Source organism: Halichoerus grypus, chromosome 14, assembly GCF_964656455.1.
Source record: "Halichoerus grypus chromosome 14, mHalGry1.hap1.1, whole genome shotgun sequence".
Lineage (NCBI taxonomy): Eukaryota > Metazoa > Chordata > Mammalia > Carnivora > Phocidae > Halichoerus > Halichoerus grypus.
In genome coordinates this window covers 84,229,127-84,255,127 of record NC_135725.1, presented here as the reverse complement: position 1 = coordinate 84,255,127, position 26,001 = coordinate 84,229,127, and the positions used below count along the sequence as shown (strand labels likewise).

Genomic DNA, 26,001 nt, shown 5'->3' with positions numbered 1-26,001 from the left:
GGATGTTGCCTCCCATTGGTGGCTGTCGGGTGCGGCCAGCAGCCAATGAGTCCGCCGGAGGGGGCGTAGCCGTGACGCTAGTTGCGGAGGAGGCCCCTTCGAATCGGCGGCGGCCAGCTTGGTGGCCTGGACCAATCAGAGGCCTCCAACGAGCAGGGCCTGCGCCAATCGGTGGCCTCCACGACGGGGCTGGGGGGAGGGTATATAAGCGCCCTCGGCGACGGCGCGGTCGACGCTGGTCGGGACATCACAGAATCATCGACTTGGGGGATTTTTGTGCGTCTGAGAGGTAAGCGCCGCGGCCTGTCTCTCCGGACCTGCCCTTCGCCTTGTCTGCTGCTCCTGCTGACCCCGGGCCCTGTACCCTCAGATCAGTAAGCTCGGTGCGCTCGGGTGCTGCGGCCTGTGGCTGGATTGCCTGTGACGTCCTGCCTGCCTGCTGACCGACTGGCCTACGGCGCCGGCAACATGAAGCTGTCCCTGGTGGCTGCGGTGCTGCTGCTGCTCGGCGCGGCGCGGGCCGAGGAGGAGGACAAGAAGGAAGACGTGGGCACGGTGGTCGGTATCGACCTGGGGACCACCTACTCTTGGTACGTGGGGTTTGGGGAAGGGGGGAATGGGGCGTGGCCTCCTGGGCTGCTGTGAGAATCGCGGTGCTGATTCCTTACGTTCTTGGTGATGTTTCCGCCAGCGTCGGGGTGTTCAAGAACGGCCGCGTGGAGATCATCGCCAACGATCAGGGCAACCGCATCACGCCGTCTTATGTGGCCTTCACTCCTGAAGGGGAGCGTCTGATCGGCGATGCAGCCAAGAACCAGCTCACGTCCAACCCTGAGAACACGGTCTTCGACGCCAAGCGGCTCATCGGCCGCACATGGAACGACCCGTCCGTGCAACAGGACATCAAGTTCTTGCCTTTCAAGGTTCGATGGGGTTTTCCTCGCCGGGATAGAGGTGGGCGGTGGTGGTCGGAGTGTTTAAGATTAAGAAGTTACTGAAAAATTGTTGAGACAACAAAAAGGAGGCAAACACGGTGTGTCTGTAATAACTTGTATTGAGTAATCTTGGTATGTTACAAAACTTGCTTAAAGTAAGCTTGGCAGGCAAAGTCGTTTCACACACAACTATTCTGTCTGCATCGTTTAGGATTAAGAGCCTGATGAAAACTGAAGAGGCTTGTCTTTGTAAAGCACCCATACTCCTTAAGCATTTCTAGTCAATACGCAGTTCCAAGCGACCAGAGTAAACCAAACTACGGGGGAGGAAGTGGGTTACTAACTTAGTAAGTTTTAAATGTTCCTGCTTCTGTGCCTGAAAACAGTAATCATTCTTTAAAATAGGTGGTTGAGAAGAAGACTAAACCATACATTCAAGTTGATATTGGAGGTGGGCAAACAAAGACATTTGCTCCTGAAGAAATTTCTGCCATGGTTCTCACCAAAATGAAGGAAACTGCGGAGGCTTATTTGGGAAAGAAGGTAAATATTTCTAGAACATTGTTAAGTAATTTTATTTTTCCTATTCTTGATTTATTATGTTGTGTAGATGCTGTCATTGTTTTAATAATTTGAATCTGAATGACATCCGTGTATATTAGTTGTAATCACTTGCATGTTTTACTGTAGGCCAAACAAAATATTAGGGACTTTTCATGTATTACCACTTAATGCTTGAAAATCCATGGATATAAAATTACGTATATTATACCCATCTAACAAACAGATTGTCTTGGAAACTAAAATGATGGTTTGAGTGCAATTCATGTAAGAGTTAAAACCGTGTGATAAAATACGCTTAATTACTTTTTGTTATCCTTTTAGGTTACCCATGCAGTAGTTACTGTACCAGCCTATTTCAATGATGCCCAACGCCAGGCAACCAAAGATGCTGGAACTATTGCTGGATTGAATGTTATGAGGATCATCAATGAGCCGTGAGTGTTAAATTATGGCATATTTGCCAAATAGGTGAAATGTAAACTTAACTAAGCCTTTTTTTCCTTTCTCCTTAACAGTACAGCAGCTGCTATTGCTTATGGCTTGGATAAGAGGGAAGGGGAGAAGAATATCCTGGTGTTTGACCTGGGTGGTGGAACTTTTGATGTGTCTCTTCTCACCATTGACAATGGTGTCTTCGAAGTCGTGGCTACTAATGGAGATACTCATCTGGGTGGAGAAGACTTTGACCAACGTGTCATGGAACACTTCATCAAACTCTACAAAAAGAAGACTGGCAAAGATGTTAGGAAAGACAACAGAGCTGTGCAGAAACTCCGGCGGGAGGTAGAAAAAGCCAAACGGGCCCTGTCCTCTCAACATCAAGCAAGAATTGAAATTGAGTCTTTCTATGAAGGAGAAGACTTCTCTGAGACTCTGACCCGGGCCAAATTTGAAGAGCTAAATATGGTATGTTCCTTGTTTTTTTTGCTTTGCTAATGAGATTTAGTTAGACTCTGTGTTTGAGGTACTGCATTTAGATATGTAGACAATGTTTAGGTACAATAGGCATCATCACAGTAATTGTGTTTCCTATTCTAGGACCTGTTCCGTTCTACCATGAAGCCTGTTCAGAAGGTGCTGGAGGATTCTGACTTAAAGAAGTCTGATATTGATGAAATTGTTCTTGTTGGTGGCTCTACTCGAATCCCAAAGATTCAACAACTGGTTAAAGAGTTCTTCAATGGCAAGGAGCCATCCCGTGGCATCAACCCAGATGAGGCTGTAGCATATGGTGCTGCTGTCCAGGCTGGCGTACTCTCCGGTGATCAAGATACAGGTATGTCACTGTCACAGCATTTTCCACGGCACTTCAGTAGCTTGATAGGAAGAGTATAATTATCTGTTGCTTTAGAAGGTAATAGAACATGAGCAACAAGGTCACATAGCTAGTAAAGGGTAAAGTGAGGATAAGACCTGGCTCAGTTTCAAGATCATTAGCAATTATATTTAATTCACTGCTTCTGAAATGATTTTGCATAGAACCTCACATTAAATGGCAAGATGGAGAAGATAAAGTTACACAGTTGAGGGGGAGACTGCTTGGTAGTGCTCCTGCGACTCTTGAATTAGAATTTAACCTTGGTTAACTTACCTTTGCAGGTGATCTGGTACTGCTTGATGTATGTCCCCTTACACTTGGTATTGAAACTGTGGGAGGTGTCATGACCAAACTGATTCCAAGGAACACTGTGGTGCCCACCAAGAAGTCTCAGATCTTTTCTACAGCTTCTGATAACCAACCAACTGTTACAATCAAGGTCTATGAAGGTAATACCTTATATTTGTGAATGACATACTATGTTTTTGAGAAGCATGACTTCTTCATATATTCTTTTGAAATGAGAAGGGCTAGAAATATCTCCTCTTTTCAGACGGGGTCCCTAATATGACTAGTGTTGAGTTTGGTAGAGTCAACCCCAAAATCGAGTTCTTATTTAGCTACCTGGCACTCTTTGCCTTTAAAAATAACTTCTGGCTCCTAGAAGAGTTCATAATGCTGTAGAGAAGAAATTCAATTAAAAGTTAGTAGTAACTTAACACAGTCCCACTTGCTACTCCTTATAGATCAATACTGACCCACTTCTAGCTTGATAAGCATGCCCTTGCCACTGTAGGCTCCAACAGACTGAAGTGTAAGAATCCAGATGCACTAATGTTTGTCAGTAACAACTAACAAGTTATTTTTTTGGTGTAACTTCTAGGTGAACGACCCCTGACAAAAGACAATCACCTTCTGGGAACTTTTGACCTGACTGGAATTCCTCCTGCTCCCCGTGGGGTCCCACAGATTGAAGTCACCTTTGAGATAGATGTGAATGGCATTCTCAGAGTGACAGCTGAAGACAAAGGTACGGGCAACAAAAATAAGATTACAATTACCAATGACCAAAATCGCCTGACACCTGAAGAAATTGAAAGGATGGTTAATGATGCTGAGAAGTTTGCCGAGGAAGACAAAAAGCTCAAGGAGCGCATTGATACCAGAAATGAATTAGAAAGCTATGCCTATTCTCTAAAGAATCAGATTGGAGATAAAGAAAAGCTGGGAGGTAAACTCTCCTCTGAAGATAAGGAGACCATGGAAAAAGCTGTAGAGGAAAAGATTGAATGGCTAGAAAGTCACCAAGATGCTGACATTGAAGATTTCAAAGCTAAAAAGAAGGAACTAGAAGAAATTGTTCAGCCAATTATCAGCAAACTCTATGGAAGTGCAGGCCCTCCCCCAACTGGTGATGAGGAACAAGCAGACAAAGATGAGTTGTAGACATTGCTCTGCTAGTGCTGTAATATTGTAAATACTGGACTCAGGAACTTTCGTTAGGAGAAAATTGAGAGAACTTAAGTCTCGAATGTAATTGGAATCTTCACCTTGGAGTGGAGTTGAAGATGCTATAGCCCAAGTGGCTGTTTACTGCTTTTCATTAGCAGTTGCTCACATGTCTTGGGGTGGGGGGAAAGGAAGAATTGGCTATCTTAAAAAGTGGGTAAAAAAGCTGGGTTAGGGTGTGTTCACCTTGGAAATGTTCTATTTAACAATTGGGTCATGCGCATCTGGTGTAGGAACTTTTTCTACCATAAGTGACACCAATAAATGTTTGTTATTTACACTGGTCTAATTTTTGTGATAAGCTTCTAATTAAGTCCATTGCTTCAAGGTTGGAGTCTCACTTGTGTGGAGGGGGTTGGGGTTTTTATTTAATACTTTCAGGGAACTTGCCTAACAGTTAATCTAGTTTAAGAAATGGGCGGGGGACGTTTGGGTGACTTGGTTGAGCATCTGACTCTTGCTTTCTGCCCAGGTCATGATCTCCATGTTGTGGAGTCGGCTTGTCCATCTCCCTCTGCTTCTCACTCCGCCCCTCTTCCCCCCTTTTCCTTCTCTCTCAAATCTTAAAGGGGGGGGCACCTGGGTGGTGCAGTCAGCTAAGCAATTGACTTGGTTTGGGGTCAGGTTGTGACCTCAGGTCATGAGATTGAGCCCCCATTGGCTCCATGCTGAGCATGGAGTCTGCTTGAGACTCTCCCTGTCCCTCTGCCCCTTCCCCCACACCCCCCCACAATATAAAAAAAAAAAAACGAGGGGCACCTGGGTGACTCAGCTGGGCCTCTGCCTTTGGCTCGGGTTATAATCCAGAGGTCCTGGGATCAAGCCCCACATCAGGCTCCCTGTTCTGCTTCTCCCTCTCCCTCTGCCCCTCCACCCCCACCCCCCGCTTGTGCTGGCACACCCACTCTCCTTCTCTTTCTCTGTCAAATTAATGAATCTTAAAAAAAGAGAAAGGGGCAGGAAAGGTAAACATTCTTACCTAGGCAAGGGCCATTTTACAGTGCCGAAGGGTGGAATTGTCTTGAACATACTTGAAATTTCTGATTTCCCCTTATCTTTAAAACTTTCTGGTGGCTTTTTATTACTAATGCTTCGCAGCGGCTGGAGTTCTAAGTAAGACTTGCTATGAGTGATGGATCACTGATGTTAACTTTATACACTTGGATTCAGTTCACTATTTTAGGATACAAAGGTGTATTTTAAAACCTCTGCTATGTCAGAATCTCCATCTCTGACATTTCTCATTAGTGGTCTGGAGGGGGGTCTAGGATGGTGACCCTGAAACTACTTTGAGCCCTACTACAATTGTGGATCAAAGGCAGTCATTTGTATCAAAAGAGGTTCAAGATTACTTGGATTGGCTCCCTGAGGAAAGGGATGATCTAAACGAATAATTTTGTGTGATCAATAAAGGGCAGGCTCTCTGGTGCTAATAAGAAATCCAATACTGCTCAAGGATAATAAATATTTTATAGGTGGGCAACCAGCTGAAAGGTTAATTTGCTAACTGGCAGAACTGGAACCTGACGGCATGATTATTTTACTCTGAGGCCCAGATCCCTTCTGCAGTGCCCCAGAAGCATTTGGACAAGCCTGGAGTGTAATACCAAAGGTCTTCAGGCCAAGTTCAATACAAACCTTAAAAATGACCTGCAGTGCTGTGTGCTGTGGTGTTCACAGGTGGCTGGGAAAGACAAGGGCCAGTCTTCATCCCTGTCCCCAACAGCTCTCAGTACCAAATGCCAACAGGCTGCACCTCTTTCTGGAGAGCAGCTCTGAATTCTAGAAAGATACACTTCAACCTGTAAATGTCCACTCCCTGATTTATACAGCCTAATTCCGCAACATTTTTGGGGTCAATTTTTTTTTAAAGATTTTATGTAATCTCTACACCCAATGTGGGGCTTGAATTTACAACCCTGAGATCAAGTGTCACATGCTCTACTGACTAAGCCAGCCAGGTGCTCCTCTGTGATCAATATTCTGAAGCAATCACACTTACTTAGGCTGTATTGCTGGTAAAACCCTTTTAATAGAGGTTTTTGCACTTGGGCTATCCATTTTTTCACCTACCAAAGTAGGTAAGAGCAAGAGGGCTACATGTATAGTGCAAAAAATATTTTGGAGGTATAGGGACGCCTGGGTGGCTCAGTTGGTTAAGCGTCTGCCTTCGGCTCAGGTCATGATCCCAGGGTCCTGGCATCGAGTCCCGCATCGGGCTCCCTGCTCCGCGGGGAGCCTGCTTCTCCCTCTGCCTCTGTCTCTCTCTCTGTCTCTCATGAATAAATAAATAAAATCTTAAAAAAAAAAAAATATTTTGGAGGTATCAAACAGCTAAGGTTTCATTTAACTTTCCTGAAAGTTTGTCATTTAATAAAAATGTAGAATTTATTAGTCAACTACAGTCACAATACAGTCATTATAGATTTCCCCTTCTGTATTCATCCCGCCGAACACAAAACAGAGCAATGTGTCTGTCTGACTTTCCTCATGTAAATCACCACCTTGGGTCACTCCTTTTTTGGTGGACTCCCCTTTCTCTGTATCACAGTTTAGAGTGACAGAATTTGAATCTTCTTTCTCAGAAGTACACATCACTGGCCATGGAATGACACACATGGAATGATCCAACCGTCCGGGGGGTAGAAAAGTATCAAATTTAAGCAAGGTCCAATGCTGCTTTTCTATGTTAGAGAAAAGACAAATATACAAAGACTCTGTGTTAAGACATTTCCAGAAATGCTCAGTGATTTGCTGTATCAGCCCTAACAGAAATAGGAAATAAAAGAAAAAAAAAAATCTGGGGCGCCTGGGTGGTGCAGCGGGTTAGGCATCCGACTCTTGGTTTTGGCTGAGGTCCTATTTTCAGGGTTGTGAGATCGAGCCCTGCATCTGGCTCCGCACTCAGTGTGGAGTCGGCTTGGGATTCTCCCCCTCCCTCTGCCCCTCCCGTTCTTGCTGTCTCTCTTTCTCTAAAATAAATAAATCTTAAAAAAAAAAAACAAAAAAAACCAAAAAACTAATGGCAGTGTTACTGCTTCCATGATGTCATTCATTCCCTAGAAGTTTGGTTTTCATTCCTTTGGATTTAGATGTGGAGGGAAAAGCCAAAGCACTGTAATACTTTTCAAAGAATGGTCACATTTGTTTAAAGACCCACAGTGAACACCTGCTCACCTATGTGATACTGGTACATTGTATCCAGGGCCCCTGTGGGAGTCATCCCTCCAAAGACATACAGGTGTTTCCCCACAGCCACAGCTGAGTGGGCAGCACAGCCTGTGGGAGATGCCCCAGTGGGACTTAGCTTCTGCCACTTCATGTCACCTGCCAAGAGAAAGAGAGCGGGTACAATGTGACCTAGAATATGGACTCCACCTTACCTGTCAGACTCCTGCAGTGCGCAAACCAATCACTGAAGGTCATTCGCTAAGCACTGTGGGAGGTAATACAGCAAGGTTTAAGGGGCACAGAAATTACTTGGGGGAGCTTCAAATTCTGTTTGGGTGTCCAGGGAGGGAGGAGGACCTCAGTAGTCTATAGTTTTAGCAAGCGTCTCAGGTGATTCTGATATAAGTGGTCTTTGGAGCACACTGAATAATAGGATATTATCTTTGGTGACTGTCACCATTTACTAATTTGGAGCCCGGAAGAAGTTGAGTTCCATGTCTGTGTGTGCACGTTTTAAATACTAGCAGTTCCTTAGAAAGCAACTTTATGAGTGCTGGCTAGGCACTTTAAAGATTTTGCTTGCTCACGACAGTCCTCTGAAACTGCTATTACTTCTGCCTACTCTCTTTTTACTGGTGAAGAAACAGAATCAAAGAGGGAGACACTTGTCCAAGATCAAACAGCCAGCAAGAGGCACAGCTAGCCTGATACTCGGGTCTGATGCTAGAACCTGTGTTCTCCACACCGTAAGGTGTTGCCTCAAGCACCTGCTCCCAACCTATTTCTGCAAGGATATTTGCATCTTTTCAAACAAGCATTGAAATGAGGCATGATATTATTGGATTTTAGGTTTAGAGAATTACCAGGGTAGGAAAGGAAGAGAAATAGCCAGAAAGTAGTTCCTCAGCTGAGGGAGTAGGGCTTTCTTTTTTAAAATACGCATTAAGGAGCGCCTGGGTGGCTCAGTAGTTAAGCGTCTGCCTTCGGCTCAGGTCATGATCCCAGGGTCCTGGAATCGAGCCCTGCATTGGGCTCCCTGCTCCGCGGGAAGCCTGCTTCTCCCTCTCCCACTCCCCCTGCTTGTGTTCCCTCTCTTGCTGTGTCTCTCTCTGTCAAATAAATAAAATCTTAAAAAAATATATGCCTTAAAACCCCAGTTGAGGGGCGCCCAGGTGGCCCAGTCGGTTAGTATCTGCCTTTGGCTCAGGTCATGATCCCAGCATCCTGGGATCAAGCCCTGTGTCTGGGTCCCTGCTCAGCAGGGAGCCTGCTTCTCCCTCTCCCTCTGCCCCTCCCCCATCCCCCCACTCGTGCTCTCACTCTCTCACTGTTGAAAAAATAAAGTCTTTTAAAAAATAAACAAATAATTTAAAAATAAAATCCCAGTTGACTACTGCAAGGAACACTTCTGTGAAGATATTTTCCATCTGTCAATTCAAGGCAGGGGCCCAGCATCTCAGAGTTGGAAGGGAGATCACCCAACCTAGCCAAAACAAGAATCCCAGCCAGTGTCACCTAGCCTCAGATGTCACCAAACCAGAGAATCCATTGTTGGGCAAGGTAGCCCAATACACTACATAGCAGTTCTCGTGCCTTCTGCCCACTGTTCCAATTCTTGTAGTCTAAAGTAACGCAAAAGATGTTCATTTGTTTGCCCATTCAAGATACACACTCATCACCCTCAATCTACCAGACACTGTGTTAAGTGCTGGAAATATACTGGGAAACAAAAGAGACATAGCCCCTGACCTAAGGAAGCTCACAGTCTGAAAGAATGACTCAGAATAAGTGGAGGATCTCTATGACACATCAGCCCTTCAGACCCTTAGAGACAATTCTCATGTTCTCCCTAACTTTCCTCTTCCTCGTGTGTGTGTGTTTAAGATTTATTTATTTGAGAGAGAGAGGGAGAGCACAGAGGGAGAAGCAGACTCCCCGCTGAGCAGAGAGCCCCATGTGGGACTCAGTCCCAGGACCCGGAGATCATGACCTGAGCCGAAGGCAGATGCTTAACCGACTGAGCCACTGAGGCACTCTTCTTCCTGGTGTTTTCAACCATTTACCATGGCAATTCTGGTCACCAACCTCCAGACACACTCGAAGTTGTCCATGCCCCTCATGGGCATAGGGTTAGTCGTTGATGCCAGCCAGGGAATCCAGTCAGGGAACACAAAGCATAATGAATTTTAATGAAAGAGTAGGGTTGTTGGAAGCATAAGAGATAATTAATGGCTGTGTACATAGCAAGTACTCAGAAAGGGATTGCTTTCATTCGTATTATTATTATTATTCAGGCCACATTTGACAGAAATCTAGCCAAGATTCTGCTGGTTGGCCAAGGTACCCACACTTATGAGCAAAGCTATATTCTATCAAAGCAAATATGCTTTTATTAAATAAAATATTATTTAATTTTAAGCAGACAAGCCCCCATGCCCTCTACCCTACTTACTTACTTATATCAATGCAATGGAGATCATCATAGAATTTGTCCCCTGCCAAGCCTCCGTGGATGAAGAGCTTTGTCCCTGCTGCCACCATCACATGACCATGCCGGGGGGATGGAGGTTTTCCAAGTGTCTCTGGCTGTGACCAGGTCAGAGTGTCTAGAAAAGTAAATTCATTGACATCAGATGAAAAAGCTAGGAAGAACATGAGAAACAGACCCAAGCTTCATTTCCCAGCAAGCACAGATGCTCAAAGCAGAAAGTGACCTTGGGGTCATTCACTCCAACGTGCCAACCCAATCCAGGCCTCCCTTCTCCTACAGCCTGCACAGCCTCGGCCTGAACACTTCCGGGGCTGGAGAATTCACTACCTAACATGCCTGCCCCTTCTACAGGGCATTAGGAGACTATTCCTTGCTTTGACCTGGAACTGCCCCGGAGTTCAAAAGAATGAGTCTGCTTCTTCCCTGACAGACCTTCAGAGTCTTCCTTTTTCAAGACAATATCTTTAATTGATTTGCTGGAAGCGTGGGGGAAAAAAAAGACTACTTTGGAAGTTAGCAGGACCTGCTAAAGTGGCAGTATAAGGTGAGAGTCAGAACACAGGGCATGGAGTTAAAACTGGCTCATTTCACTGAATAACTTTGTGGCCTCGCACCAGTGAATTCCTTAAGCTCTAGTTTTTACAGTTGTAAAATGGGGATAAAGATACTACCTAGCTCTCAGGGTTCAAGTATGGATTAAATGGGATGATGTACATAAAGCACAGGCTCAGAGGAAGCACTCAGTGCATGAGAGTTTGTGTTAGAATTACTGTTTGTGCCTGAAGGTTGTGCATGGAGCCCCACTGTTCGAAGGAATACAGTTTGAAATAATCTGAAAAAGGTTTATGCACAAACACATTCATCACAGCATTGTTTGTAATAGAGAAGAACTGAAAATAGCTTCAGTGCACCAACAGGTGACTGGTTGTTATTGCTACAGTCAAGATAGAATACTATGTATTTACTAAAAATGTTGATAATTGAGGCACCTGGCTGGCTCAGTCAACAGTGCATGGGACTCTTAATCTCAGGGTCAGTTCAAGCCCTACATTGGGCGTGGAGCCTACTTAATACAAACAAATAAATAAAAATATTGAAGACTTCACGATCACAGGGGAAGTGCTTAAGTGAAAAATATAGGATACAATATTACATGTAGAATTATCTCTGCTATTTTTAAAGATTTTATTTATTTTATTAAGTAAACTCTACCCCCAATGAGTGCCATGCTCTACCAACTGAGCCAGCCAGGTGCCCCATCTCTGCTATTAAAAAAAAAAAAAAAAAAGATTGGATGGAAACACACTGAGATCTTAATACTTTGGGAGTGATAGTATTATATATATATGTACATAGAGTATATATATATATATACATACATTTTCTTCCTCATTCCTTAGAGTTTCATGTATTCAAAACCAACATTATTTAACATTTTAAAAACTGCCTTAAAAGATTTGCAAAGCCCATTCTTTCAGGAAAGAGAAAAGTCATACTGTGATGTGTCTTCATTCTTCCCATTTTACTTTGTAAGTTTGAAATTTTGCTTATTACATCTTCTCAAAAAAAGGGCTGCATCTCTTGTGAAAAACACACATGAAAACTATTTTTGTCACATGTTATTTGTAAATTGTTATTCATAAATGCCCACTAGTAAGAGGAAGAAGTGCAAATAAATGCTCCTTACACAAAATCCTGGCAAGAGGTCTCATAATTCTAAATGTTTGCATCATTTTCACCCAGTAATTCCACTCCATCTCCTCCATATAAATGTTTGTAATACATAAAAAATTAATGTATATGTTCACTGCAACACTGTCAGCAAAAAGCCAATCAGTAGGAAAATGAATGAATGAATGAATAAGGAATACCCACAGGATATGCTCTGCAAGGAAATTGGTACTGACTTGGAAGACATCCATGATGTGTTATTAAATGGAGGGACCATTAACAGTTCATATTCCTGAGGTGCTCCCTATATGCTAGGCACTGTGCTATGCACTATATCACATTATCTCATTTAATCTTCCCAGCTCTTTTTAGTAGGCACTATTACTATCTCTATTTTACAGATCAGCAAACTAAGACCTAGAGAGATTAACTAATCAAAAGTAATCCAGAAAGTATGTGTCAGATCTGGTCCTGCATCCAGGCTAGGTGGCCTCGAAATACATGCTTTCAGCTCCTGAGATTTAGCCTCACCCCCGCCTAAGTAAGCTGTAGAACGGTATTTATAATCTGATCCCATGTATGTGTTTTAAGGTTTCTATATCATTTCAAAATTCACAGAAAATTCATAAATGTCCATTTACACATATATGTATGATTTAGAAATGCATAGGCAAGTCTGGAAGGAGACATCAGGAACTGCTAAGAGTTTTTCCCTCTGTTTGGGGAGTGGGAAGGAAAGGCTAAAGGGGAAACTTTCACTTTTTTTGCTTTATAAATTACGCTGTTTAAATATTTTAAATTGATCATTTATACCTTTTTAAATGCACATGTTGCTGTGGGAGGAACATATTAGCTAACGGACACGTCGAAGACATCTAGAAGTGAGACACTCAGACAAAGTGTCATTTTCTATCCCCTGCCTCCTACATCAGGTAAGCTGCAGGCTGGGGTGGCTCTGACCTGGTTAAGTGGCAGCCCCAAGGGACCCGCCAGTCCATACTTGCGTCAAACACATGCAGCTTCACATCCTGCACAGGCTGGGCACCTCTCTCTCCGCCCCCAAAGACATACAGCTGGTTTCCAATGGCTGCAGAGGATGTGTGGAATGTTCTTGGAGATGGTGGAGGGCTGGTCACCTCTGGCATGGTCCAAGTCCTCGTTTCTGGTCCAGAGAGAGAAGGCAGGCACCTAAAATATCCAGGCTGATGGACCTCTGATCTTGACTCTGAGGCTAGGCAGGGTTACCTTCCACACCCCCAACCCCAACGGGGACAGCAGAGGTCCAGGTAAGTAGGGTTCTTGTGCCAGCGAAGTCAAGGCAGGGTAGCAGGGGATACTGAGAATTTTCCCAGATTGAGTCAAATCCCCAAGATTGAAAAGTCACACACACAATTAAGAATGAGGTCGATTTGGTTTTGGAGATCTTCCTTCAAACATCCTCTCTGAACGCTCTTCTCCTTTGTTCACTTCCCTGCCCTGGGCCCATTCAGAGGAGCCCAACACCTGCCAAAATTCTCCCCACTAGAGGCTAGAACTAAATGTGCCCAATTTCCCAGAACACGTGGCCATTAAAAGAAAATAGACAAAGCAATCACAGTGTCAGCAGTAATAATAATAGCTCCTTCTAAATAGTATGTGCTAAGTAGATATTAGTTTCTCCATTTTATAGATAAGGGAACTGAAGCAGAGACAGATGAAGTCATTTGTTTAAAGTGACATGGCTAGGGGCGCCTGGCTGCCTCAGTCAGTGGAGTGTGCAACTCTTGATCTTGGGGTTGTGAATTTGAGCCCCACACTGGATGTAGAGATTTACTTAAAAAATAAAATCTTAAATAAAATAAAGTGACATGGCTAATAAATGGCTGAGTTGGGATTCAGATTCCATTTGGATAACACCAAGATCTACATATTTTCCACTCTTCTGACTTGAGAATAAAATTTAGCCACCTGGGGGAGGTGCAAAGAAGCTTCTCTCTTTTTAGAATACAGCATGAGTTTTATAGAAACAGATGCATTAATCAAGCACCTTCCTTGTGCAGAATCACTGTCCTTAGCATTCTGTCTGTCATCCCCACTTAACTCTAGGAGGTGGCTGGAAAGCATCCTCATTTTGCAGATGAGGGAACTGAAGCTCAGAAAATTTAAATCCTTCCCCCCAGGTCACAGCGCTTGTGAGTAGCAGAGCAGAGGTTTGAACTCAGATCTGTCAAGACCCCCACACTCGCACCACCACAGCACACCAGGATTTCTTGCCTGGGAAATTCTGAGCCTTTTGTAAAGGTCTTCATTCAGCATATACAGAGTGTCACAGGAAGCATCTGTAATATGTATGGGACTCAAACATGAACCTCGAGACGAAACAAGTCTCAGCCTATATCCAAAGCAAAATGTAATTCTCTCTAGAGCTATGGATCTTGGGGAGCTTTTGGATCTTAAGGGGAGTTAGAAGGTGCACAACCTCGGGGATCAGAAGATCCTGAGATTGTGTCGCTCCCAAGTCAAAACACTAGCACAAATAATCACAAAGGAGTCCTAAGCCATTTGACAGACTGGCCTTAGTAACAAAATAGCTAACGATTCACATTTTTCATATTTCTCGGGCATGGTGTCAAATTATACTTTCTAGGAGAGGAAAGGGATCTGGTAGAAAATCAACTCCTCTGACAGAGGCTTCCCAAATTCTCTGTATTTTATTCAAATGGATGCCATCATTGAAAATCAACAGGCCAGGGATCCAGAACTGATTTCCATCTGCCAAACCATAGCTATATCAACCACAACCACAATTATCGAGCATTAACTGTGTGCCAGGCATTGAGTAAATTTAAATCCTTGCCAAACTTAACAAGGTAAGAACTATGACTATCCCAATGTGATGAAAGACCAACTGTTTGCAAACAAGCATCTGATTGAGAGAGCACTGGGCAAGAGCTGACATGCGAAAAATGTCAAGGGTGCTAATCGTTAACAAAATGTGTATTTAAATAAATAGATACAAATTTGTTGGCCTATCAAATCAGCAGTGTTTAAAAATGATAAATTAAGGGGTGTCTGGCTGACTCAGTCAGGTAGACCATGCGACTCTTGGATCTCAGGGTTGTGAGGTCAAGCCCCACATTGGGCCCAGAGATTACTTAAAAACAAAATCTTGGGGCACCTGGATGGCTCAGTTGGTTAAGCATCCGACTCTTGATTTCAGCTCAGGTCTTGATCTCAGGGTTGTGAGTTCAAGCCCATGTGAGTTTGAGCCCCATGTTCAAGCCCCCGGTTGTGAGTTCAAGCCCCATTAAAATTAATAAATAAAATATTAAAAAAAAGATAAATTCCGTGCCAGTCAGGAGTGAAAATGCACTACTGATCATAGCTGGAGGGAGGAGCAGTTGGAAAATTCTGGAGAGCAATTGGGTAGCATGTATCAAAAGTTTTTTAGTTCTGGGCATGAATTCTAAGCAAACAACTGTCAAAGACTTCTGAACAAAGATGTTCACACTTTCGTTATTTATAATGGCAAAAATCTGAAAACAAACTAAATCATGGTATTATCACAAAATGGAGTATCATGCAGCCATTAAAAGCGATGTTAAAGCAAAGTTAATAGGAAACCATTTCTACAGTAATTACGAAATTCAAAGGAAAAAGGTACAATAGTGTAGGGGTGAAATAGTATGAACTCAGACTTACAGAAATGCAGAGAAATAAAAGGAAGGAAGTATACAGAGAGGTTATCAGTAGCCTGAATGTCACAGGATCGTGGATGTCTTTTGTCCACTTTACGCTTTTCAAATATTTTACAATGAATTATGTTTATAAAGAGAAAACAACAAAAAAAATTTTAACTACAATTTTTAGCAAAAAGACACGTCCACTTCCCATGGTGGTTCAGGAACATCCTCTCAGGAGAGCTGTTCCTAAACTGCTTCATCTGTGATAAAACTGCCAGTTACACTAGGCAGGAACTTTGCACTGTTTGGCTAAAAGAAACATAAAAGGAGGATCTAGGTCAGGGTTTCTTAACTTTGGCACTACCGGCATTTGAGCCTGGATAATTTGCTATTATGGGGGCTGTCCTGTGTCCTACAGGATGGATAGCAGCATCTCTGGCCTCTGCCCACTAGATGCCAGTAGCAGCCCCCCAAGTCCCTAGCTTGATCACCAAAAATGTGTCCAAACGTGGCCAAATGTCCCCTAGGGGACACAATCACCCCTACTTGAGACCCCCTGATCTAGGTAACAGGTTCTAGGCTGGTTTAGTCACTAACTCCCTGGTGACTTTAGGAAACTCACTTCCCCTGGACTTGGGTCGCCCACTTGGCATAGCTGTTCTTTGAAGTTTCTTCCAGCTTTGGCTTTTAAGAAGTTGATAATTGGACATGTTATGAGGTGCGGGGGGTGGGGGCAGGGTGGGGATGTAATTCTGTTATTTTCATATTCTTCCAGAAGTTAAAATTCCTATTTTCAGGCACCTGGGTGGCTTAGTCAGTTAAGCGTCCGCCTTCGGCTCGGGTCATGATCTCAGGGTCCTGGGATCGAGCCCCACATCGGGCTCCCTGCTCATTGGGGGGGGTCTGCTTCTCCCTCTCTCTCTCTAGCCCTCTCCCCCGCTTGTGCTCTCTCGCTTTCTCTCTCAAATAAATAAAATCCTTAAAAAAAAATAAAAAATAAAAATTCTTATTTTCTATGAGGTCAGCAAAGTTAAATGAATTATTCAGGACAATCCAAATGAGTTTTGATCCAGGAAATGGAATCGGATTTATTTCTTTATTTAGGTAAATAAAAATAACTTTTGGCTACTTACCAGGATTCAGAACTTGTAGGCAATTTCGATTTCCTGACTGGTCAGCACCTCCAAACACCCAGATGGTATGAGGTGCACAAGAGGGAATGAAGCTGGCATGCTCGTAACGGGGCAAAAGGCCCTCCGCGGCAGCCAAATCCCACCGGTGTGTTCCTAGAAGACATTTCACTCATTTCAATCACCCTGCATTGGAGCTGCCAATTGCTTCTATCAGTTGACAGCCTTGGGGGACGGTAGTGAGGAGAAAGGGGTCAAAGGCATAAGTGAACAACCATCAGGTCACTAACAGGGAATATGATCAAATTCTAAAAAGTTCTATAATAGAACTTCAGGGGCTGTCTGCCTAGTCCAGAAACCCTCCTCTAGGGAAACTGTCCCCGTTCTCCCAACCCCGGGGGTAGAGATCGCAGAAGACCTATTTGTACTACAACACCTTGGCTTTGATTGGGTCAAAGGTAGTCACTTGACCCAAAATGGGTCCATCAGATCCTCTTTCCAGAGAAGTTGGAATTCAAACAGATTTCTGGATTTCTTCTATCATATGTGGAGAAGCAGCTAAAGCCAAAGTATGGAGAAGAGAAAAGAAACATCTACATAAAGAAGCAGATCTCCCTAGAGAGAGTGAGGGAGAAGGTAGATGGTTTCTGATGGCTTTCCAATTCCTATTTCTGCTCTTTCCTGAGGCTAGGCTGTGTTTCCTATGTTTGGATTCTTCCCTTTTTTTTTTTTTTTTTGCCAGTTTAAGAGAGTTTCTATTACCTGCAACTAAACAATTTCTGGCTCAAACAGGTTCACAAACGCCAAGGGGAGTAAGCTATTATCCCCATTTTACAGGACACTGAAGCCCAGATGGTTTAGACAGGTTAGCCAGGGTCACAAAGCTAGTACTAGGTCCCACCAAAGATGTACATGAACTAGACAGTGAGTTTCTTGAGGGCTGGAAGAGATTTCACTTGCCTTTGATTTCCTACTGCCGGGTGTAGAAATTCAAATGCCTATGTAGGAGGGAACGTGGCAAATTGGGGGATGAGAACCCCAATGAGAAGCGGCATCTCTACTGTTGCCATGTAGACATGGAGGCCTACTGATGTCAGATCTCCCAAAATTATCAGGAGAAGCCAAACCATTTCCATTTTTATATGTAGACCCTTGCACATTCAGTTGGTGAACAACTTAGATTAAAACGATAACAGCAACGTGACATGGACCTAACAAAACATATATGTGGGCCACTGGTTTTCTTCAGCCCATTGTGTATAGCACAGAGTGGTCACCGTTCATTCCTTCTTCATTCATTCATTCATCCATCAATCTATCCACCCAAATACTTAAAAAGCACCTACTCTGGGGGCACCTAGGTGGCTCAGTGGGTTAAGCATCTGACTCTTGATTTTGGCTCAGGTCATGATCTCAAGGACAGGAAATTAGGCCCCAAGTGGGGCTCTGCGCTCAGAGCACGGAGCCTGCTTAAAGAATCTCTCTTGCCCTCTCTCTCCGCCCCCCCCTTCTGTTTGTGCCCTCACTCACTCTCTCTCTCTCTTAAAAAAAAAAATTAATTTTTTAAAAAGCACATACTCTGTGCCAGGCACTATGGTAGTGGCTGGGGATACAATGAATGGTGAATAATATAACTATGTTCCTTGTTTCCAAGGAGCTTATACTCTTGTGGGGAAGACAGACAATCACATGTGGTAAGGGTTGTGAAGGGGGAATGGGAAAGTGAAGAATACTATGGAAATATAGAGGGCGAGTTATGACATTGTGATTTATATTAAGAAATATATATGTTATCTTTGTCAGTTCCAGGCACAGAGCTCTTAAAACCCTTGGAATTTCCCATATTATAAGATTGAAAAAGGTGTCTTATGTAACAAGCTCCTGTCAACCATACCTGGGTTTATGTTTATGGGGGGACTTCTGGAAAGCCCTAAGGATGGAGGCTGGTTGCCAGGGGAACCAACCATATGATCAGAAGGTTGGGACTTTCAGCCCCAGCCTCCCACCCCCACCTCTGGGAAGGGTAGAGGGGCTAGAGGTTGAATCAATCACCAATGGCCAGTAATTTAATCAATCATTCCTATGTAAAGAAGCCTCCAAAAAAAACCAGAAGAAGGAGTTTGGAAAGCATCCAGGTTGGTAAACACATGGAGGTGCTGGTAGGATGGTGCACCTGTAGAGGATATGGAAGCTCTGTGCCCTTCCCCCATACCTTGCCCTATGCATCTCTTCCACCTGGCTGTTCCTGAGTTATATCCTTTTATAATAAACCGGTGATCTAGTAAGTAAACTATTTTCCCAAGTTCTGTGAGCCACTCCAGCAAATTAATGGAAACCGAGGAGGGGATCATGGGAATCTCTGATTTATACTTGGTAGGTCAGAAGCACAGGTAACGAACTGAACTTTCGAGTAGTGTCTGGAGTAGGGAAGGGGTGGGAGGACTGAGCCCTTCACCTGTGGGATCTGATGCTAAGTCCTGGGGGATCTTGTCAGAACTGAATTGAGTTGGAGGACACTCAGCAGGTGCTGCAGAATTGCTTGGTGTGGGGAAAGATCCCCAGACATTTGGGGGCCAGAAATGAAGTACTGAGACTAGTGTCGAGAGATACGAGTAGAGAAGGAACACAGAATGGTTTCTCCTTTCCGGTGATAGTGCCTAAACTAGTCCAGAAGTATCAGGCGAAGCTTCCTAATGGAAGTGATCATTAATCTGAGATTGGAAAGATGAATAGTAGCCAGGTGATAAGGAAAGGGAAGAGCTTTCCAAGCAGACGGAGCAATATGTACAAAGGGTTGGAGACCAGAAATTCAGACATGTCCAAGGAACTGAAGGATACTCAGTGTAGCAAATATGAGTTTGGGAGAGCCGAGAAATGAGTTGGGAAAGGCTTGAAACATGGGAGTGACATGGTCAGATTTGTATTTTAGACAATACTCTCCGGCTAGGTATAGAAAATGCATCATCCAGGGGTAAACTTGGAAGCAGTAAGACCAGAGAAGAGGCTGTTGGAATGTCTAATAGAGAAGCAATAATGCTTGGACTGTAGCAGTAGGCAATATGGACAGACAAGGATGAAGATGGAGAGACTTAGGACTTGGTGATTAATTGGATATGTGGATAGAAGAGGAGGTCTCTTCCTCTGTCTCCCAGAGGAATATTTGATGAAGGAATGGTTGGATGTCCAGGGCTCTAAACAGACTCTGTGGCCCCCAAAAAGAAGGTATTGGTTGGGTGGATGTATTCTAGAGGTCTGCTGAGACCTTAGGGACTTCTCAGTGATGTTCATTTTCTTAGAGGAGAACCCTGCTCTCTGGCCTGAACGGTGTTCTTACGAATGCTCTCGTCATGTCCAGTAGCACCAGCTCTGCTCTCTGGCTACAGGGCACCTGCCCCGCAGCTGCTGGTCTTACCCAGATCCATGGTGTGCACATCTGAGAAGCTCCTGTTTGGATCTGCTCCGCCAACAATGAAGACCTTCCCTCTCTTGGCGTCACCGACTGGGGGTAAATATGAACAGCTGTGGCCAACCCGAGCACAGGGGCTGTCTCCAGTGGGGGTCAAGGTGTACCTGCCAGAGGGAGGATGCATTCAGGAGACCCGGGCAGCGGTGTGTTCTTTCCACTCCTCATGAAATACTCCCCAGAATGAGGGCTCTCATACACACACATACACACTAAGTTGTATCCAGCAAAGCGGTGTTTTCCCGATTAATAACACTACCTTCCATTTGCACATAACCTTTGACTTTTCAGTTTTGTCACTACTTTTGTCTCACATTAACCTAATGGGATGCACTGGACTAGTAACTGTCTCCATTGGGTGGGGAGGGAAACTGACAGCCAGAAAAGTTCAGTGGTGTGTCCTGGCACGAGATGGGAGTCATGAGTATGGTTTGTGAATTCAGGCAGACCAGGCGCAAGCCCCAGGTCAGATGCTTTCGAGATGTGTGACCCTTCAGAAGTCATTTAACCTTTCTAAACCTTCCTTAGTTTCCTCGTTTGTAAAATGAGGATGGCAGTAGTTCTTACCCGTGAAGGGTAAGAAAAGGTCTTGTAACAGCGCGGGAAGAGCTCAGTAAATGGTGGCTAGAGCTTCAGGTGCACTCACATAGGAATCTACTGTCCTAACGCTCTTTAGCCACTAGCCCGCGAGGCACTGTGAAGTAATATTCTCCAGGATGTATTGATTTTAAGAGCTTTCCCAGATTATTCATAACGCTTGAGTTGATGGAAGCCAGAGCTGGGACTCTGAAAAAACCAAATATAGGATCCATCCATCCCATTCTCTAAAGTTATTCTGAACACTGACTCTAAAAACATACTTCAAACTTCCTGGTTGGAAAAGAAAATTCTGTAGCTGTTTCAGACCCTGTCTCGTTAGACCTCTCTGGCATTTGGTAAGTCCTGACTCTTCCTTCCTTCTCATACCTTTCTCCTTATCTGGTTCCCCACATCCCTTACTTTTGGTTCTCCACCCATCTTTCTGGCTGCTCTTTTCTGTTTCCTGGCTCTGACCCCACTCCCACTAGCTGTTTCCTGAGCCTCAGTACCCCTGGATTCTCTTCCCTCCTCTACGTTCGCTTACCCTATCAAGTTCATCTGCATTGATGGTTTGTTTCAGTTACCACCCACCTATATATTCATCAGTGATTTCCAAGTCTCTATTTCTTTTCCAGATCTCTCTTCTGATAACCAGACTCACACATCCTAGTATCACCTGAATGATTACTAACAATATACCATGCCTGCTGCTAATTTTGTTACAATCCTGGTTTCCCTTAATCTGCACAAAATCCCTTTGAGGACAGTACTATTATCATCACCTGCTTTTTACAACTGAGGGCCCAAGACTTAGAAAGGTTAAATAACTTATCCAAGAGCACACAGCCACCCAGATACATGGTGAATAAGACAGAAAGTTCCTGCCTTCAGAGCCCTTACAGATTAGTTGGGAAGAGAAACATTAAATGGATAATTTCACAAATATCCATTTTATTTTAATTGTGCTATAAAGGAGTACAAGGGAAATATTGCATGACAACATATCATAAGGGGACCTTACCCTATATAAGGAGAGGTGGGAGAAGGAGGTGGTCAGAGAAGGCTTCCTGAAGAGACATCATTTGAACTGAGCTCTGAAGTATGAGTAGAAGTTAGCAGGGCAAAGAGAGGGATGAAAGATGGAGGGAAAGAGTGACCCCAGGTAGAGACCAGCACATACAGTACCGGCGTTTGCAGTGCAAGGCATGTTAAAGAAGAGAAAGAGAACAAAGGATGAGTTAGGGTATTTGAGGTTGGAAAGACAGGCAGGGACAGATCATGCAAGGTCCAATGGGCCATTTTAAGGACTCTGCTTTTTATCTTAAGATCGAAGAAGCACAAGGGGTGCCTGGGTGACTCAGGTGGTTAAGCATCTGCCTTGGGCTTGGGTGATGATCTCAGGGTCCTGGGGTTGAGCCCTGCGTTGGGCTCCCTGCTCCGCGGGGAGCCTGCTTCTCCCTCTCCCTCTGCCCCTTCCCCCCCTCCTCATGTGCTCACACTCTCTCTCTCTCTCTCAATTTAATAAATAAAATCTTAAAAAAAAAACAACATCAGAGAGGCACAAAAGGGTTTTAAACCAGGGAATGCCAGGATCAGATTTATGTTGGCTGGAGAATAAGAGGGGACACCGGGAAGCCAAACTGAAAGACTCTCCTCCAAGGTCCTACAGAAGCACTGCCTTCTCCCTGAAGCCTTCCGTGAGCCCTGTTTCAGTACTGACCACAAGTCCTCACCATCACCTGCTCAGTGCAGCCCAAGTGATGCCGAGACTATTCACCTTTGTACCTTCAGCACCTACATAGCAGCTGCCCGCCAGGCCAGTGTTAGCTGAATAAAGGGTTGGTTGAGCCAGCGGCCGAGAAACAGTAAGGCCAGTTTAATCCAAATCCACTTCCCTGAAAATCTTACAAGTGAGTCACAGCTTGAGGGAAGACACAGTGTTGGAGCTGAGGATGCCAGATGGTCAGTGCCTTACTCTTCCTAGCAAATGGATTTTAATAAAATCAACATCTCTCTGTGATAATTATTGCCCCACTATCTTTCCTCTGAAGACCCTTTCAGACAGTCTGAGTCTAATTACCAGCAACTACAGACAGTTTCATTCCTACCCTTTTTCATAGATGATCAAATATGTTAGTAAACTATGTAAAATGAAACAAAACTCATGCTTTTCTCTGTCTGACTCCTTCCTTACAGACCATGTTGCTTTCCTGGGCTTGCCTCCAGGCTCCAACACTGGTAGCAGCTTCATGGTGTCCTATGCATAAGAAAGAAAGGTACCTTTTAGACATTAATGATTATCTTCCACCTAAAACAGAACAAATCAGGTCACTTCCTTCCTTAAAAACTTTCCTTTTGATGTGCCACTTTCTAGGGCCCGATTAATTTGAATAAGCATTACCAACCCTTTGATATAAACTTATATTTGGGAGGCAAATATAACACAACTTTACTAACACAATTATAGAAGTTTTTGGCTAAAGTTTTCTGTGTGTCTGTGATTTTCAATTAAAAAAATTTTGGGGGGGGTTGGTGCCTGGGTGGCTCAGTCAGTTAAGCGTCTGCCTTCAGCTCATGTCATGATCCCGGGGTCCTGGGATCGAGCCCCACATTGGGCTCTCTGCTCAGCAGGGTGTCTGCTTCTCCCTCTCCCTCTGCCTGCCGCTCCCCCTGCTTGTGTGCTCTCTCTCTCTCTCACTCTATCAAATAAATAAATAAAATCTTAATTTTTTTTTTCCAGGGGTCATAAAATGTTCACACTCATCAAAAGATAAAATGTTTTATGTTTTATTTATTTTTTTAAGGTTTATTATTTTTTAAAAAGATTTTATTTATGTATTTGACAGACAGCGAGAGGGAACACAAGCAGGGGCAGAGGGAGAGGGAGAAGCAGACTCCCTGCTGAGCAGGGAGCAGGACATGGGGCTCAATCCCAGGACCCTGGGATCATGACCTGAGCCGAAGGCAGACGCCTAACGACTGAGCCACCCAGGCGCTCCAGGTTTATTTCTTTTAGTAAACTCTACACCAAACATGGGGCTCAAACTCATGATCCGGAGATCAAGAGTTACATGTTCTTCCAGCTGAGCCAGCCAGGCACCCCAAAAGATAAAATATTTTATTTATTTTTTAAAGATTTATTTGTTGGGGGGGGCAGAGGGAGAGGGAGAAGGAGTCCCAAGCTGACTCAGCCTGGAGTCTGATGAGTGGGCTGGATCCTACCACTCCAGAGATCACCACCCCAGCTGGAAACCAAGAGTTGAAGGCTTAATGGACTGTGCCACCCAGGCACTCCAAACAAAATATTTTAAAAGGCTGGGAAATACTGAACTCTGGGATAAATCCTGGCCTCAGCATGGCATTGAAAGCCTTCTGGACTCAACCTTCTTCTCAGGAACTCAGCTCCACAGTTTCTTGCTATAGTGAGCTATTCTTGCTATATTTGTTGTTTCTAACATGGCAGGCCCTTCATATCTTGCATCTTGTGCTACTTCCCCTACCTGAAATGTCCCTTCCCTTCTTGTCAACTAGGAAACTCCCAGTGAACCTCCAAAGCCCAGTTCAATGTCCCCCCCCCCCCCCCCCCCCCCGCTTCTCAGTATAACCTTCCCTGATTTGTTGCTTTCCATTTACATCCTCAAGTTACTTCCTTCTCCCTCTGAAGGTTATCTGTCAAGCCACCATCATTGCAGGGATCACCCTGAATGTAATTATCTATTTAAAGGTCTCTAGATTAGATTCTAGACTAAATTCCAACAGAGGTGGGCCTCTCAGATTCATTCAGAGAACCTACCAATGGGCTCAGCTTAGAGTAGAACTGAGGGATGAGTGAATGAAGAAAGAAAATGGATGAGATTTCTGGGCGATAAATGGATAAATCCAACCTTTGGCCTAAGCCCCTGGCCGCGGTCCCCAAAACCCAGTGGGGTAAACTTCGCATGGGCGGGGACTTCCTACAGCCACCCCTGCCAGTCCCATCCCCCAGTCCCATCCCCGCGTGGCAGCGATAGAGGATAGGAGTCAGGGTCGTGAGAGCACAGACTGGCTCCTTTCCGTCAATGTGGCCGGGCCGGAGTCCGATCACGCCCTCCCCAGGGCTCTCCACCCGGTCAGGGGCCACTACCCTAAAGGATGAGACCGCCCCCGCCCAGGATAGCGTGAGACCCACCGTCCGGAGAACCCCAGACCCGGACCGCATTACCTGCGGCAGCTTAGGACGGTCCCGGGCTGTGGCTCCGCCCCTAACGTGGGCGGGGCTTGGGCCTTCGCCCCTCCCCCAGACCCGGAAGAGGGCGGCGGCCAACCGCTCTCCGGCTCTCGACTCCCAGGACCCGGCCTCCAGGGCGCGCCCTTGGAACGGGACCGGGAGAGCTCCCCCCGTCGCCAGCCCGGAGAGTTGGCCAGGCTGTGCGTGTCTCGGGAACCAAACAGGCCGGCGGTCCCTGGAGCCGGTCCTCCCCAGCGGAGTGAATAAGCCAGGGCTACTTGGAAACGATTTACAAGCGAAATGCCGGGGGTTGGGCGTCCACTTGGACGACCCAAATTCCTTCGGCAGCAGGACTAGGGTATTTTCAGTTCCAGCGGCTGTTCGAAATGGTTTTTTGAAAGGGAGAGTTAAAGATGCTTTCCTAGGTGTGAAATCTCCCTGCGCGGTCCTTAGGCCACTTCAACCTTTGGCGCCTTAAACAGCTGACTCATTCCATAATTAGCGTTTGTGACTATGGCAGGCACTATGCCGAACCAAATGTGGCCCCTGGCCTCCTGGAGTTTACAGTCTAACTTAGAGAGAGAGAGATTAAACAGAAAAAACAAATAACTAGGTACATTTGCAAAAAGTGCAAGGAATAAAAAGTTCATCAATGAGAGTATTCTTGGGGAAGTTACCTTTCTCTGGGCTTCAGGGTCACCCATCTGGAATATGGAGCTGATAACATTTCTGTCACAAGGTTATGGTGGGGAAGACATGAGCTAATGAATATAAAGTGCTCAGTGGCTGGCACAGAGTTGGTCTTCTGTAGAGCGTAATGCTATTCCTAGCTATAAATGAAGTTTAGACACCAGTCCTGAGTTAGACTGCTCATTTGCCTTATCTCTGGTCTCCATAACCATAGGTTCCCTGAAGCTTTCCCGAAAATGGAGAGGTGGCTCACCCATGTCTATGTTCCAGGAACCCCACAATTACTTGGGAAGACTGAGGCCAGTTGCTGTGTCTTAGGAAATAGAATAAAAAGCAAAGGAAAGAGACCAGAGGAGCTCCTCAAGTAATAGAGCCATGGTACCCTAGTGGGAACCAGACAGACATGCTTGGGTTCAAATCCAGGCTCCAGCACTAACCATGTAACCCTGACATTTGGCAAGTCCATTAACTTCTCTGAGCCCCAGTTTCCTCATCTCTAGAATGGGGATAGTAATACCTTGAATACCAGTTCTTGAAATTATAACAGCAATTTATTGACAAAGTGGAATTTGAGGTCTGCAGCTCTCCTCACTGCTCAGATATCCTCTTTC

The 26,001-nt window shown here is 44.8% G+C and overlaps 2 protein-coding genes across 5 annotated transcripts; one reads left to right on the top strand and one right to left on the bottom strand.

The window, feature by feature from the left end:
* Nucleotides 1-146: 146 nt before the first annotated feature.
* Nucleotides 147-4,604, top strand: HSPA5 (heat shock protein family A (Hsp70) member 5). Its single transcript, XM_036112916.2, has 9 exons — nucleotides 147-289; nucleotides 371-590; nucleotides 692-923; nucleotides 1,341-1,478; nucleotides 1,821-1,933; nucleotides 2,015-2,405; nucleotides 2,538-2,775; nucleotides 3,099-3,266; nucleotides 3,701-4,604. The coding sequence occupies exons 2-9, from the start codon at nucleotides 469-471 to the stop codon at nucleotides 4,261-4,263; spliced, it is 1,965 nt and encodes a 654-aa protein (XP_035968809.1). The 5' UTR covers nucleotides 147-289; nucleotides 371-468; the 3' UTR covers nucleotides 4,264-4,604.
* RABEPK (Rab9 effector protein with kelch motifs) lies at nucleotides 2,539-24,802 on the bottom strand. Of its 4 annotated transcripts, XM_036112919.2 has the most exons (9): nucleotides 24,695-24,718; nucleotides 22,692-22,750; nucleotides 21,515-21,587; nucleotides 19,864-20,021; nucleotides 16,455-16,607; nucleotides 12,660-12,821; nucleotides 9,954-10,103; nucleotides 7,504-7,653; nucleotides 6,689-7,010 (listed from the first exon to the last, which is right to left on the bottom strand). In XM_036112919.2, exons 4-9 carry the CDS (start codon nucleotides 19,871-19,873, stop codon nucleotides 6,718-6,720), a joined length of 918 nt encoding a protein of 305 aa, XP_035968812.2. In that variant the 5' UTR covers nucleotides 19,874-20,021; nucleotides 21,515-21,587; nucleotides 22,692-22,750; nucleotides 24,695-24,718; the 3' UTR covers nucleotides 6,689-6,717. The 4 variants fall into 4 exon arrangements, with proteins under 4 accessions (XP_077917887.1, XP_035968812.2, XP_035968810.2 ...); XM_078061761.1 differs by lacking the exons at nucleotides 6,689-7,010; nucleotides 21,515-21,587 and adding an exon at nucleotides 2,539-2,844 and having other exon boundaries at nucleotides 24,695-24,802; XM_036112917.2 differs by lacking the exon at nucleotides 21,515-21,587 and having other exon boundaries at nucleotides 24,695-24,802.
* Between the last annotated feature and the right edge of the window lie 1,199 nt (nucleotides 24,803-26,001).

Coding starts and splice junctions, on each gene's coding strand:
- RABEPK (XM_036112917.2), bottom strand. CDS start 22,744: ATGAAGCTGCTACCAGTGTTGGAGCCTGGAGGCAAGCCCAGGAAAGCA. Junction 12,822..16,454: donor CCTACAAGTTCTGAATCCTG/GTAAGTAGCCAA, acceptor TCTCTGGACCAG/AAACGAGGACTTGGACCATG. Junction 7,654..9,953: donor TCTCCATTGCATTGATATAA/GTAAGTAAGTAG, acceptor TTCTCTTGGCAG/GTGACATGAAGTGGCAGAAG.
- HSPA5 (XM_036112916.2), top strand. CDS start 469: ATGAAGCTGTCCCTGGTGGCTGCGGTGCTGCTGCTGCTCGGCGCGGCG. Junction 1,479..1,820: donor AGGCTTATTTGGGAAAGAAG/GTAAATATTTCT, acceptor TTATCCTTTTAG/GTTACCCATGCAGTAGTTAC. Junction 2,776..3,098: donor CTCCGGTGATCAAGATACAG/GTATGTCACTGT, acceptor TTACCTTTGCAG/GTGATCTGGTACTGCTTGAT.